This window comes from Lagopus leucura, unplaced genomic scaffold (assembly GCF_019238085.1).
Source record: "Lagopus leucura isolate 7727_CA_CO unplaced genomic scaffold, USGS_WTPT01 Super-Scaffold_100073, whole genome shotgun sequence".
Taxonomy (NCBI): Eukaryota; Metazoa; Chordata; class Aves; order Galliformes; family Phasianidae; genus Lagopus; species Lagopus leucura.
In genome coordinates, this window is record NW_024962314.1 from 283,722 (window position 1) to 299,401 (window position 15,680).

Here is a 15,680-nt window from a genome sequence, read left to right on the forward strand (position 1 = left end):
CATTGCTGGAACCTGCTACGTGGCTAGTGGTACAAGCTGACTCCAGGAGCTAACAGCTGTTTGTTGCTAAATACCATCAGTAGTGCAGTGTTCAGTATGGAACAAATCACTGGGAAGGAAGGGAGCATTCATGGGAAAGGGAGCTGCAGGCAGCCCTGGGGCTCTGGGTGGCTTTGGGGCATTCCTTGGGCTCAGTCTGCAAGCAGAAGGCTCTTGCTGAAGTAGGTGAGAGCTGCGTTTGGATTTCAGTAAAACCAATATATGCTTATTGCAGGAGTGTTCCCATACTTGACGTGAAGAGTTGCTGTCTTGAGATACTTGGTAGTGACTGGTTTTATTAAAGGTGCTTAATGCTCAGGCTGCAGCGCATGGTCCGCAGAGTGATGCAACTGCTGCTCTGTGCCAGTGAGAGGAGCGTCAAAGGAAGGATTCTTGGGATGATTGTGGGTCAGGGCAGGTGGAGGAAGGGGCTTCAGGAAACCCAGTAGAACACTGCTGGGAAGTGCTGTCTGCTGTGGTTTTTCCTGTGTGTTCACCCCCCACTGACTCTAGATTTTAGAACTCTGATCAGTTAGAACATCAAAGGAAAACTTTATTCTGGTTCTTGTAGCTTTGCAGTATGCAAACCATAGACAGCATGATAAAAATACATTCACTGCTAACTGCTGGAGCTAGCTCTGTATCTCAGAGTTGAGCATACGTGTGTTATAAATTTAAAGTAATACATGGTACACAGGGCAAAGTTGAAAAAAATAAAAAATAAATGTGCTTTCAGGCAGGAGTGAATGAAAGGGGAACCCCAGAGTGAGCAGCCCTGGTCGTGTGTTGTGCTGCTGGGGTGGATTTCAGTCACAGACTGGCCAGATCTCCAAGCACAGCCAGCTTTGTGGAGGAGCCTTTGCTGCCTAGTTAGCTTTCTGGTGGAGGAAAGAAGGTTCTCATTTTGCGAGGGTAGATGGGAAGCAGAAGGTTTTGGGGTGCAATGTGCTGCCCTGGTGTTGCCATGGTAAACCTGCCTGTGGGAATAAGTGGCCTTGTTACTGCTTGTGGGAATGGGAGTCAGTCTGTGTTTGCACTGGAAGTCAAAGGCTGCAAAGGGAAATGTCCGCTTTGCCTTTAGCAGTGAAACTATTGCAGAAGGAACTGTTTCCCTCAGGCATCTCAGTTGTCTGGTCTGTGTTGCTCTATTATGAAGACCAAGCCCAGACTTAGTTGCCCAATTAACAGATGCCAGAATCCAGCATTTTTCTCCTAATGACTTAGGAGATTTCCTAAGGCCTTGTGACTCTGAGAACCAGGCTACTGGTGTGTCCTACAAAACTTGGATGTCCGCCTTGTCCCTTCCTTAAACTATGGATCCACACGAATATTTGCACCTTGAGACACAAAGTCTTGACCCAAGTGGCACTTGGAAATCCAGCATGGCCTTGACTGATGGTCGCATCTGACCACGCTGGCTAGCTGCCGTGTTTGAGGCTTGCCAAAGGCACCGGGTTCAAGCATGCTTCCCATGCTGCACTGGGAACCAAGGGTGTATAATCCTATAACCACAGACAGCACCCTATAGAGACATCCTGGTGAGGCTGCCGCTGAGTGCAGGCTTGGCTTCCAGGAGAGTGGAGAGGTGAGGAAGGAACAAGAACGTATCATTTCTTTTGGTATTTCTTAGTGATGTTTAGGTCAGACTAATGAGGGATGTGGCTTCTTCCATACAGATTGCTAATATCTGTGACCAGGAGACCTCTTCAACTGCTATGAAGAGTTCTGTGATCTGAGGCAACGAACCAACAGCTCCTGGGAGGAGCAGAATCGAATTAAAGCAGGATCAGCTCAGAAGCTCGACCTCTAAGGTAGTGAGTTTGGTCATGTCTCCTGGGATATGTGGCAGGGGTGATACAGAGCTGGGAGAATGAGATGCAGCCATCGCTGCCATGGTGGGCCCTGCTCTGTGATGCTGCTGTCTGAAAATTGTAAATGTTCTGGGTCTTCCCAGTGTCCTACAGCACACACTGATTTCCCTGGTAACATGGCAGGCTGTTGGAGTTCTGCTCTGGTTGTCCCATGGGGCACCATGTAGCATTGGTATGCTGTGGTTTCTGATCTTGGAGACATCTTGTGATGGCAAGCAGGGGATACATTGCCTTGTCTTCTGGATGTTTAGTAAAAGTGATGTATTTGCTCTGCAGACCTTGTTGCAAGTTTATTGACTGTGTGAAAATGCGTGTCTGTTATGAAATTTATGGATGTATTGTGAATATTGGAAGGAACAGACTGGCTTGAGCTTGAGTTGCCATCCCGTGCCTGCTTCACCCAACTGCCATAACCTCAGTGTCCTGTTCACAGCTCTTAGAGCGCCACTGTTCTAATTCACGCAGGTGATACAGATGGTGTGTGAGTCCTGTGGGTGTTTTGTACCAGTGCTCTTTCACAAGCACACAGCTATATTGTATCTGTGCATAGAAACTGTGGGCAGCATGAGCCATCACATTATATTCATAATCCCTGAGGCAGGAGGGAAGATGGAGTCAAATATAGATTTACTGGAGGAATAAGTCACACAGAATCTGATCCATGGGCGTTCCTCCCCACTCCACACAAGACCTCCATTCATCACTGCAACACTTGTGACCTGCTCAGAAATCTTCATGAAGTCATCGCTTCTACAGTTGCTGGCCTTCAGTTTTGTGTTTTTAACAAAGTATGAGATTATTCTTCAAGAATCTTCTGAAATAGGAGGATTCAAGCTGCAAATAGTGCTCAAAGTTGGCAGACAAATCAAGCCCGACCAAAGCTGAAAGAGAAGTTTTAAGTACAAGATTCTTCTCAATGAGTATCTGGATCTGCTAGTGCAAGGTTCTGGAATTTGAGGCAGAACATGCAATGGTTTGGTGTTTAGATCGCTCACTTGGTTGGGGATCTCTTGTTTTCTATATGAATTACAAAGAGAAATAGAATCTTAGAATGGTTTATGTTGAATGGGACCTTAAAGATCATCTGTTTCCAATGGTTGCCAACCAGCAGATCAGGCTGCCCAGGGTCCCATCCAAGCTGGCTTTGAACACCTCCAAGGATGGAGCATCCACAGCTGCTCCACACAACCTGTTCCAGTTCCTCACCTCTCTCTGAATAAAGGATGCTGTGTCTGTTACTATTTATTTTTTAATGGTCTGCATTGATGGCTTTGTGCCATGTGTGTACTGTGCTTGCACCAATATCTGCAGTCCATCCTATGCTCCTGGACCCATTCCCTGTGCATCGCTCCCTTGCTGCCTGTCACTTCTCTTGGATTTTACCTAACTTTGTTCACCAGTCTCTGCCAGCCATTATGTCACCTCTTTTCTGTGTGTTCCATATCTGAAGCTCACAAATAACTACTTGTGGTACTACCAGTACAGCCGAACCCTGGGACTCCCAAATGTTTTGGTATACTTAGCTGATACGTGACCCTACCACAAGTGCCTGGTTGAGTGCAGAGGGAATGGGCTCCTCGGTTAGCTCATCAGATTGGTGGACAGGCAGGATGAAAGGCAGACCTCCCATCTGCTTTATTTTGCTGGTTTAAAGATGTTGTCAGTAGTTGTCAGTGGTCGAGGACTTGCTCTTGCCCTACTGGGAGCAGTGGAAGCTTTGTTGCTGTCTCCTGAGGGGACATCTCTGCAACTGAAGACCACATGGCCTTCTGCAAAGGGCACCAAATAGCCAGGTGTTGGCTATCTAAATGAGGCTAGCGCATGATGATGAGCTACTTGTCAAAGAATTGAGTGTTGAGCTCCTTCCAGCATTAGCCCTGCTATGCCAGGACTGGTGGTGAGCAGTGTTTCGTACAGGAGGGGTAATTTGCCCTTTGGAAGTATTTGGCTGCCTGTTTTGAGTAAATAGCAACATCGGTGATGGTGTCAGTTTGGAGAGCTGTGGCGCAGGCAGCTGTGGGTGGAGATACGGATTCCAACATGGCAATTTTTGGAAGGCTTTTGCTGTCTTTCATTTCTTTTAAACATTCTATGATTTCTGTATATCAGGGCTGAACCCAAGTGAAGGTAAAACAAGGTTATCCGATTAATGAGGGAGCCAAATCTTTAGAAATAAGCAGGGCAGGTTCTGAAGGTTTCTGTGCCAGCTGATGTGGTATTTTCAAGTGCTCATTTTAACACGGAAGGCATGAGAAAATGTGATGTAGTTGGATTAATTACACTGGAGGAATGTTCTCTTGCATATTCCAGCACTGTTATTTTAACTGTGCAGTCAATGTGTGGTATTAAGATGCTTCACTCTCACTCTCCAGAAGACAAGAATTCACAGGAGTGTGAGGACTCACAGCAGCTTATCTTTAATCCACGTGAATTTCTGCAATACTTACAGTCCAGTAAACTCACCAGTTTACACATAAAGTTTCTCAATGGCTTTGAACCTGAGCACAGTGTTGATGTTTCAGTGTAGATGCTTGTCAGAACTGCCTCGTGGGGGAAGAAGACCTGAGAAGCAAAGGGTGAATGTGAGCCAAACACAAAGAGAGCTTGGGGGAATGCTATTGCAAGCTAACGACAAGCAGTCACGTTAGTTTAGAGTTGGGCATTTCAGCCTGTGGAGTGGTGACACGTTTAGGAAGGTGCAAGACTGCAAGAGGCAGTAGGGGATTATGGTGTTTGCTATTAATACAGGTCAGTGCCTCGGAGGGCAAACGAAGACCATCGGGAGGCAGCGATGGGGAGTCCCTGAAGGGCTGTGCTGCGCAGTGCCCTGCGTGCTGCAACCTGGAAACGCCTTCTGAGATGTCAGCTTTGCACTTTTCCTTCTCACAAGCTCTTCCTTCCCTGCAGTTGCAATTCTTAAAACACTAGAAGCCTTTTTTTTTTTTAATTATCATTATTATTATTATTTTTTTAAACAGAAATAGATACATGATAACGCCAAAATAGCAATGCAGGCAGGCTAGAACACGGATATGTAACACCCACACCAGATTGGAGCTGAGGTGGAAAGAGAAAAACTGGCTGTCATTCACAGTCTCACGTATCATTTTCCATTCCTATTGTTTTACATGCATCTCCACTGAAGTTAGGGAGGCAAACAATGATTTTCCAAGGAGTCAGAGTTGATCCTGCTGTTGCTATGAGGTAGTGTAGTGTGTAGAGCCCTAAAATGAGGGTTAGGCTGAGGACCACGTTAGAGCCAGTGGAGAGAAGCCTGTGTTCTTATCTGCAGCTTCTGATGAGTGGGGAAACAATGCTTATTCTTTTGGTTCAGAATTTGACCCCAGAATACAGAGTTCCACTGCCCTTGGTCTGTGAAACATGGCACAAGTGACTTTTGTTGGCTGTGTTTTACCCTCAGTGAAACCAAGTATCACACAGATAAACAAGTCTGACCAAACCTATGACGAGGAAATGCTGGGGTCCAACCCAGAGCTTTCATCAGGCACAGTGTAGCAATCAGGGAGCAGAAATGACATGGTAGGTGTGCTGACCAAACCATCTGCCTTTTCAAGCTGTGAAGAGTTGCATGTTCTTGTGTGACTCTTGTGTTGAGTGAAGGAGTGCGGAGGGTAAATAGAGACAGCATTTAATCCCACATGGGAATCTAATCTAATTGCTCTTTCAGAGCTTCAGTAATTCAATAGTTTCTGCCCGTATCTCTCTCATATGACAAGGAATCTGCTTGCAAGGTTTGCTTGCAGGATGATGATGTGTTGCTTTACATGTTGACCACTTTATAAATACAGAGAAAGAAGCAGCTTCAGCAAAGGGTCACACAAGAGACAATAACTAGTTAATGCCAAATTTACACTTTGCCATTTCCTTCTAGAGTAAATAGTAGCTTATGGTCTGCACTGAGGCTTGTTGCTAATTTAGACAAGCTAATTTAGATCAGGATGTGCTCCTGCTTCGTGCCTCAGTTCAGACATCCATCTCTGTAGCTTTCTTCTCAGCAACTGCTCTTACCATCCATCAGAACTCACCATGTGAGTGCCATGTGGTGTAATATTTGCTTGAAACACGAGAGGAGGTTTTGGAGGGAAGCCAGATGACATGGAAACGAGGAATGTGTCTGAAGGATGCTGTTAGATGTGTTTGTTTACCATTTAGGCCCTCCAGGCATTTTCCTACCTGGTTTGTGTTGTGCTGGTGGTTCAAAATTGTTGTTATGTGCTTTGGAAAGAGGCAGCAGAGCTGTGTTGCCTGGCAGGCCTTTCTCAGCTGGGATGTAGCGAGTGAGGAAGGAGAAGCTGCATCATAAAAGCAAGCAATATTGAGGTCTTTCATTTTCCTTCTGAGTTGCAAGTAATGAAATGTTTTTTCTTTGCAGGAGGACCTGTAGTCTATTTGTATTGACCACAAGCAGCCAAGCAAAGCACCATGACAACCCGTCCAGGAGGTGAGAGAACAGTCACAGCTGTGAAACCTGTATGCACTGTACCTGAGAATAAGCCCAACTCGTTCCTGGTGTTATTTGCAATGAGGTGTTTACCTCACCATGGTGAGAAGAGACGCTGCTGATAGGCTTGTTGGGTTGTGCTGACCTTTGCAGCAGTGTTTTCCTGATGCCAGATTTTGAAATTGTATTGATGTAAAGCATTCTCTGTCCAAAGCATTGCTGGGCATGTTAGCTGACGTTGCTCCTGGATTGCCATCTTGATTGCAGATCTTCCCACTTTGGTCATAGCTTTGCAGTAAGTCAGCACAAAGTCACAGGCAGAAATCCCCCAGCCTTCAGGCGTGTTCCCAGCCTGTAGCATAAGAATGGAGAGGTCTTGGCTCAATAAAGGCTGAGCAGAAGCAGTTACTGTTCTACAGGGAGATTATGTGGATTGTGAGACCATTTCTAAGGCGTAAACATGTTATCTTAATGGAATGTGTTTTTTTCCTTGTCTTTCTAGTGAAAACTCTCCAGAAATCTTCCATCCGAGGAGTTCACATTACCCAGTTTGTGGATAAGATTCCAAAAGGATGCAGCACACCGGACTTTGAGCGGAAACCTGTCAGTCTAACATTGCAGGAAGGTGAGATTCTTTAAAAGAAATAAATGAAAGAAACCCAAACCACCAGTGAAAGCTGCGGACCTGCAGCCTTGATTCCATGTCTCAACTCTGAGTCAGCAGACTGAACAGCTTCGAGCACTCTTCATTTCTTCTCCTGCCTTTGTGTCGATTCTCATTGTCCCCTGAAATGTTATGAAGGAGTGCAGTGGCCTCTAGTGGTGTTTCCTTCCTTCTACCAGCAAGTTTCGTGTATGAAGCAAGGCAGTGCTGTATCATCCTATCTGAATTTTTTGTTGTTTCATCTAATAGAGGCTGTGCATAGCTCATATACAAAATACTAGGGCATTAAGGTCAGGCACTAAAACAGAGTTCACTGTTTATGCAAATGCACTGTGAGTATCTTTAATTATATCATCACTGCCTCATTTTGTTCAGTGTATCTGTTAACAGGTACTCCTAGCTGTTAGAATTTGACAGAAGTGTAATCAATTGGAATCAGCTTTGAATAATAGGTAGTTCTGGTACTGCAGTCTCAAAAGAAGTTTGAAAGAAATGCCCTTTGGTGAGAATCTGCTGGCTTCATGGCCAACAGAGCTTGCTGCACCGTACCTGCTTGGTTTTGGTGGTGACTCTTTAGAAGGGTGTGGAAAATATTGCAAGACTTTCTGGGAAGATGCTTTTACATTGTGGGTCATCTGAAGACCAAAGTTGTTACAAAGGAAAGATAGTAATCGTTTCCTCCATGAGTTACATCCACTGATCTCCATTACCATCCCAGTGGGACACTCCCACTTACCTACTCATGAGTCACATCTCTGAATTGTTGTATTGTATTCCTATGGCTTTGAAGCTCTTCAGGAAAAAAAAAAAAGCATTTGCACTAAATAGTGGTGATGCTGTTGGGGATTTCAATGGTCAGATGAAGGATACTCAGGTTGTTAGAGGAGCAGAGGTGAAGGAGGGAGCTCACAGGTGAGCACCATCCTCTTCTCCCTTCCTCGCATCCTCAAATAACAGAGCCTGTTGTGTTTGGAGTGGAAGGGAGTGCCAGGCCAGCAGATGAGAAAGGTATTCAGAAAAGATTACATGTATAGAGCACATGAGGAAACACCCTGGCCTGCATGGGTCCTCCCATTTGTTCTTTGCAGACAGTTAAGGTACAGCAGTGGTGGCTTACTCTGAAGAATGCTCTATTGATAACACAGGGAGCCTGTCATGAGGCTTCACGTTCAAAAACTAATTTCTTGCCTCTTTTGACAGGTAAAAATGCCATATTCAGAGCTGTGGTCAAGGGTGTCCCTGCCCCTGAGGTGAAATGGAAACGTGCAAAAGGAGAAATAAATGATCCTGCCAAATATCTGACGTTCTACAGTCCAGCTACAAGCGAACACATTCTGCAGGTAAAGATCAAATATTGCAGAGCACACACAGGACAAAGAGTGCAATGAAATGTATAAATGTGCAGTGGGTGCCGGGGGAGAGAGCATCAGCAATTAGAAGTGTGTGGGTGACCAAGTACTAGAAAAGCATGGAACTGAATTTCATCACTCCATCCACGTGACAATGATCAGGATGAAGTAGGAAGAGGATCTGAAGGTCGAGATAGATGCAGGTTCCAAAGGTTAGAGGTGATTTCATGATGTGGGTTTCCTCTCTTAAAACGTGTCGAGGGAGAAAATGGTCCAAGTGTTTCACAAAGAAAAGCTGATCAAGATGTCACCAGGTCTGAAACAGCACAAAAGTTGAGCAGAATTGTAGGAACAGAAGATCTGAAATTCCAGCAAGTAATGTTTTGTTAGGATTTGTGTAACTGAACCACAGTGCATGACTGAGTTCTTACTGTGTTCTTCTTTTTAAGATAAATAAAATCACTGCCGGTGACTCTGATTTGTACCGTTGCTTTGCTGTAAATGAATATGGGGAAGCTTCATGTTCTGCTGGCCTCAGGATCATACAAGGTAGGATTGACAGTTTCTGTAATGCAGGTATCCTGTGGTCCCAAACATTGGGCTTCACTGTCCTCTGCAAGTGGGTGCCCAGAGCATTGTCCAAGCATCTTCAGTGTGGAGAGCTAATTTCTTCTCACTGAGAACTGGAGTTCTGGCAACTCCCCCCCCTTTGGTGCTCCATGACAACATGAGCTTTAAGAAAAGACAGAAGAAGCTGGATATTGTGATTGTTGCACTAGACCATGCTCAGAAGCTCTGGATTTAGTGCTGAATTGACTAGATCCTTTATGATGCTGGGCAATTCAGGCAGTCTTTTTGGGGGGATCCATCTCATTTCATCTCAAATGTCTCCACCTGCCCTAGCCCACTGTTCCCCTTCATAGTCAGTGGAGAGAGATGTGTTCTTAATGGCTAAAATATAGCTGACTGTTCTGTACTGGAGCTGAAGGTGTGGACTACTTTGGAAGTCTCTGCTTCACCTACCTACCTATGAAATAAGCTTAGAAAGCAATTACCTGCATTGTGCCTGGTAATCCTTGCACCCTAGCTCTCTAAAGAAATACCAGTATTTCCCAACATTACTTAAAATACAAGCTTTATAGGGTAGAGACCTAGACATCTAATGAGCACAGAAGCAATTGCAGTAGAAATACAGTGTTAAGGATGTATATTACAAGGAATCAGCATCAAGTTGACAAGGAAATCCAAGCTAGAATTTATTTTCCTCTTGCATTAATGACAGATGTATTGGTTTTATAATTCATAGTCTTACTGATATATAGTCTGTTATCTTGTTTACCTGATGGATTGTTTTTCCTGTTTTTTCTCTTCTAAACTACCAGTTGGCTTTAAGAGGAAAGCAAACTACGTTACTGGCCATCCTGCTGAAGGTGAGTTAGATAAATATTTTTGGCATACTGAACGCTGCTCAGTCTGGCACATTACTACTTATTCTCCTTGGTTTGTGTGAGGAGAAGAATCAACACGAAGTCAGACATTGCATGGTGAATGTAGAAAATGCCAAAGGTCTTTGAGGAAGGAACAGGAGAGTATTGCCAGCTCTCCCCCGCCTCCCAGTCTTTAACAGGGGGTAGAATGATTAATTCTTGAGACATTACAGCAGAAACAAAAGGAACATGAAGAAATTGTCCCCATGCTGAATGGGGAAAAAAAACCCAGCAATATAATTTAGGAGTTTCTCTGTCTTTTGTGGCCTTGAAACTTACCCCAAACTTGCAAAGAATGGAGTAGGAAAAGGTGATAAATTTCTAGAGTTCTGTGCATACTGTCTGCTTGGTGCTTACCTTTGGGTAAGACGACATGTTAAAATAGGGCTTTGAGCTGTTACAATTAATGATTCCTTTTCCTTTTTGTCCTCTGTAATAGAATTGAAAAAGAGTCTTCAGGACCTCAAGAAGACGCTGAAGAAGCGGTAAGCCTCCATGTAATGAAGACCATCTTAAAGCTTCCCAGATGCTTCTGGGTGTGATAGCTTCTTAAACCTTCACGTCAACTCTTTGTTTCTGAAGTTGCTCACATATGGAGAGATGTGGGAGAACAACCTGCCACCCTCTGTGAGGCCAAAAGGCCCCAAAAGGTCCCATTTTTTCTTTTCTATGTGCACAGGGACAAATAAACTACAGAAATAACAGAGAAAGCTGAAAAGAGGACGAAGTGTAGAGGAATAAGACGCCTTGTTTTGTGTCCAAATTTCTTGATATATCTTTTTTTCTTCTTGGTTCTAAGGGCTCCACTACCAAAACAAAAAGTACTGGACAAAGATGCGGTCTTCCAACTGTTACTGCATGCAGATAAGAAAGATTATGAGAGAATCTGTATCAAGTATGGAATTTCTGACTTCCGTGGCATGCTGAGAGCGCTGCAGGATTTGAGGAAGGATACGGAGAATGAACAAGCAAAGGTAGGATAAGCACTGAAGCACTGAAAGCACCGAGTTCTAAACAAACTGCCAAGTCCTACAGTTACTCAGTAGCTTCTGAAAACAGACTGAGACCTTCCTAAATTGCTTTGAAGGTGAAAATTTTATTGTATGGCAAGGAATGATTTGCGGCGATGCTTTAAAGTCCTGTTTTTTACACGTGGACCGAAATGCTACTGACTTTTTTGAAGTTGGCTTCATAAATTTCAGGAGATCCTGAGTTCAGGATGTTCCACTGATTAAATTGCATATCCTCAGAGACAGTCAATTACACAATTTAGCTAATTTGAACACCAAACTGGGGATTTATATGCACATACAAACCATGTGGAAACCTGGGCAGGAAGAGGTTGTAGGTTGTATGAAGGGCATCACACGTTAAATACAATTTGCCCACAGGAGGCAACTCAGGAAACTTACAGGTGCTTCTTCCATACACATGCAGTTAGAGGTGGCTCTTTTCTGTGCAGATGGAAGGTAGATTTCACACTAGTTCAACAGCTTAAGGACTTCTGTCATGGTAACCTTTCTTTTTACTAAATTCTTGTTGTTAATTTTGGTTTGTTTTTGTTTTATTTTTCCAGTTAATTCACAGTATCAAATACATGGAACACATTAAGGTCAACAAGGATGGAAGTGCTTCGTTTACTGTGGAGATGGACCTGAAAAGTGCTAGCAGCAACATTTATCTGCTTAAGGTAGGAGAGGAGAAATGAGTTGGCCAGTTCTTCTGACGCTGTAGTTGTCTGCATGAAATGCTTTATTGATTGGGCAGCATCTGGGAACAAGAAAGTGTCTTAAAGAAGTCTGTCCATTGCAGAGTCCTTACCTGACTAGGTAAAAAGTGTTGGCTTGGTGGTCCAGATAGTTTTTAGTGGTGAATATCGCTTAGGATTTATTGATCCTAGCACAGCAGAAAGACTTCAGCCAGTTACTGACATCTTGTTGACTTCCAGAGCTCTTCAGGTAAGAGGAAATTCTAACTATGGCTTTCAGGATGCACAAATTCCGTGCTCTCATATTGGAAAGACAGATTTAATTCACTTGAGTGTTATACACCATTCTAATTCAATTTTGTGAAAGGAGACATCCAGGAAGGAAGACATCCCACGGAGTCCTGTAGTCACTCTGCTGTGATGCCTGTGTGATCGGCGCGCTGGATGTTTTTCTGGAAGATACATTTCAGTAGAATTGTCGTTAGTAGCTTTAGCACAGGGGAAAATGGGCTGAATTAAAGAGGAGGTCAGAGTAAGGGCTTCCAAATTGCAATCTGTGCAGTCACAGCAGATGTGTCACACATGGGAGAGTGGCAAACTTGCCTGTTTTTCTGTTTGTGGAGATACTAAATCTTCAAAGTTGCAGCAGCTGTGTATTAGTTAAGCTTCAAAACCTTACATAAGCTTGTAAAGCACTTGGCCTAACGTGAGAGTCAGACACTGTTCTGTGCAGGTCTTATTGCACATTTAATTGCCTGTGTTTTGTATGAACAGTGAGCACTGCCCACTGCAAGTTGGAATGCAGTGTAGACTTTTCTCTTGTTTCTCGTTGGTATCAAGAAAGCATTCATAGCAAAAAATTTAGCCTGATTTTTTTTTTTTTAAATGCCTTCTGCTAATTGTATGCTGCTTCTGAGAGTGCTTTGTTTCTCTTCCTAGGATGGTGAGAAGGTCCGTTATGGAACTGGGGATGAATACAGAAAGTATTACCTTAGACAGATTGGAAAGAGGTATCATTTTATTGTCAACGATGTGCATCCAGAAGATGCAGGCTTGTATCAAGTCAAAGTGGAGGATGTACCTATTTTCTCAACTGAGCTGGATGCTGAATGTAAGGTTTGAGTTGGATATGGGTAATGGGCAGCTGTAACAAGAATGTATTTTTCACATAGGGCCATATGCAGAGCTCAGCAGCCACAGCTGATAACAGCAGAGAAGTGGTTTTTGTGTTGCCACATGAGGGTTTGCTCCTTATGACACAGGTACAGAACAGGTGATCGTCGTGGATGGATGCTGCATTTGTATTCCACAGGACGAGGTTTGGGTTCTCAGCTCTGGATGGCAAAGGACAAATTCATGAGTTTATGCTGCATTTTTGTCAGCTCAGGATAATAACTGCCAACCTTAATGGTGATGTCATACTGCTGAAATAGATTAATGACAGCAAATTTATGGCACATCGCAGTGATGGGTGGTATAAATGTTGATGCTAAGATTAACAAAAAGACCAAAACCTGCCTTTCTATCCTGTAGAACTGGGCACAGGAGCAGATCCCAGTTTTTTTTTGCTGCCTGATGCAGTGTTCACAGGCATAGCAAGTCCCTTTCTTCCTTCAACAGCAACACATCTTTCTGGGAAGACAGAGCTGGCTCCATTTCCTTTCTTTTTTCCCATTCCAGCCATCCCTGTGAGATTTCAGAAGCCGCTCAGCGATCTGCATTGTCACGAGGACGAAGATGTTGTGTTTGATTGTGTCCTGCGCACTCCCTGCTTTGATGCTGTGTGGTTGCATAAAGCCCATCCCCTCGAGGCAAGTGAGAAGCACCAGATCTCTGTGAGCCCCGATGGTCTGAACCACCAGCTTATCATCAGAAATGCTGTGACCACTGACAGCGGCTTGTACACCCTCGACACTGGACTCTGCTCCTCCAGGGCTTGGCTTCTTGTAGAGCGTAAGTGACACTCCAAATCATGTTCCCTCAATGTCTTATTGGCTGCTGAGAAGGGAGATGAGGAGCCTCTAGTTTCTAAGTAGTGCTTGTAGAAATGGCAGTCCGATTGGACCTTCTTTCCTCTTGAGATGTGACAGCATTTTCCCTTGTTGTTTGTCCTGACGTGAGGTCCTGCTTCAGAGTTGGGAACTGATGGACTCTCTGTGCATAGGATGTTCTGTAACTCATTCAGGGCTGGAGGGAGGAAGAAGGCATGAAGGAATGAATCCCAGATACTGCCTATGGTCCTATTAATTGGACTCATCCTGCTGGAGATGTGCCCTCTTTTTTCCATTCCTAAGAGTTGGTTTTTCCTTTTTGCTTTTATTTGTTTTGTTCTTTTGTAACAAGCAAGTTTTGCTAAAAGTAGTTGTTAGAAATATAAAACTGTCTTAGTGTGACAAATAAAATTAGGGTTTGAACTGAATATAAGTTTATTTAAATGAAATAAATTGTATTTCTGTGACTTAGAATGAAGTAACTAATGCTGACATGTTTTCTGTGGTTGTTGATGCAGTAGGTGACATACTGATTGCCTGTTGCTTTTTTATCTTTCTTTTGCTCTAAATTATTTCTCCTCCAATCAAACACTACGTCTTCAATACAGATGCCAGAGAGGCAAAGATACAGGATGAGGAACATGAAAAATCTGACCATCAGAAGGGAACGCCAGATAAAGACAGAGCCAAGAGGCTTAAACATGGAGAGTATGTTGGCGATGAAGATCATCCTATGGATGCTGGCATGAAAAGAGGGGGCTGGCACAGGAGTGACCACGGCGGCGGTCAAGGCTACTCCCCTGATGCTGATGGAGAGTATAAATTTTTAGGAAAAGAAGGGCTGCACAAAATTGGAGATGAAATCGTGGGGCCTGGGCAGTTTGCTAGAGAAGAGGACACTGGATTAAAATTTGGAGAAGACAAAGTTGGATTGAGGCATGTACACAGTCAGGGTTCTATGTCAGGCAGAGGAGATACTGATGATGGATTAGGAGGAGGAACTAAATCTCATTCTGTAGATGGTAGACATGATAGCATGTTAGGTGCAGCTGATGTTGACATGGGTGATGCAGAAGGTGCGAACTCTTGGCATGACAAGAATGCTAAACTAGGTGATGCTAGTTCTGGAGCTGCCTTTGGTGGTATGAAGACTTTAGATGCCACTGATGGAAGTTCTGTGTCAGGTGGAATCAATCTTGGTTCAGCCAGAGTGGGAGGTGCACATTCTGTCTATAGCAAGGATGGTCTGCCTGCTGCAGTTGATATGAATGCAGTCAGTATAAATAGAGAAGGAGAAATAGGGTCTCCCTACAGCAAAGGCAACCTGTTAGTTGATGCTGGTGGTCATGTAGGTCAGGCAGGAATGTCTGGCTTGCTGTATGGTGCAGGTGGTGTTCCAGCTGGAGATGGGGGCAGGCCTGGTGCAGGTGGCAGCTTTGTAGGAGAAATGGAGGTTTTATATGGTCCAGATGGTCTGCCAGTTGGGGCAGGTGTTGATGCTAAAAGGGGGGATCTGTATGGTAAGCATGGTCAGTCAAGTGAACCTTATGGAAAGGATGGTTTACCAGCAGGAATGGAAGCAGGGCTTGGTGGTGCTGGTTTGGAAGGTGCCGGCTCTATGTATGGAAAGGGTGGTGCTGGTGTAGCTGGTGCAGGGCAATTTGGGCCGTTATATGGAAAAGATGGACTCCAAGCTGGGGCTGTCATTGGTGGCACTGGTGCAGGGGGAGTTGGGTCTCCATTTGGGAAGGATGGTCTCCCTGCTGGAGCTGGGGCTGGTGCTGCAGGTTTAGCTGGTGCAGGGGCAGCTGGGTCTCCATTTGGGAAGGATGGTCTCCCAGCTGGAGCTGGTGTTGGTGCTGCAGGTTTAGCTGGTGCAGGGGGAGTTGGGATTCCATATGGGAAGGATGGTCTCCCAGCTGGAGCTGGGGCTGGTGTTGGTGCTGCAGGTTTAGCTGGTGTTGGTGTTGCAGGTTTAGCTGGTGCAGGGGCAGCTGGGTCTCCATTTGGGAAGGATGGTCTCCCAGCTGGAGCTGGTGTTGGTGCTGCAGGTTTAGCTGGTGCAGGGGGAGTTGGGTTTCCATATGGGAAGGATGGTCTCCCAGCTGG

The 15,680-nt window shown here is 44.6% G+C and overlaps 1 protein-coding gene across 11 annotated transcripts in view; it reads left to right on the top strand.

Annotated features, from left to right (window-relative positions):
* The window catches only part of IGFN1 (immunoglobulin like and fibronectin type III domain containing 1), a 28,868-nt gene that overhangs the window by 2,128 nt on the left and 11,060 nt on the right, over positions 1–15,680 (top strand). For 2 of the 11 annotated variants that reach the window (XM_042887134.1, XM_042887142.1), the window contains exons 2-13: positions 1,716–1,850; positions 6,304–6,372; positions 6,875–6,997; positions 8,237–8,376; positions 8,835–8,934; positions 9,768–9,815; positions 10,312–10,357; positions 10,672–10,846; positions 11,449–11,562; positions 12,520–12,691; positions 13,261–13,533; positions 14,180–15,675. In XM_042887134.1, coding sequence (XP_042743068.1) covers positions 6,354–6,372; positions 6,875–6,997; positions 8,237–8,376; positions 8,835–8,934; positions 9,768–9,815; positions 10,312–10,357; positions 10,672–10,846; positions 11,449–11,562; positions 12,520–12,691; positions 13,261–13,533; positions 14,180–15,675 — 2,706 coding nt within the window. In that variant the 5' untranslated portion in view covers positions 1,716–1,850; positions 6,304–6,353. Of the gene's footprint in view, positions 1–1,532; positions 1,625–1,715; positions 1,851–6,303; positions 6,373–6,874; positions 6,998–8,236; positions 8,377–8,834; positions 8,935–9,767; positions 9,816–10,311; positions 10,358–10,671; positions 10,847–11,448; positions 11,563–12,519; positions 12,692–13,260; positions 13,534–14,179; positions 15,676–15,680 lie in introns of those variants that run through there. The other 9 variants (XM_042887137.1, XM_042887141.1, XM_042887145.1 and 6 more) reach the window with 9 other exon arrangements.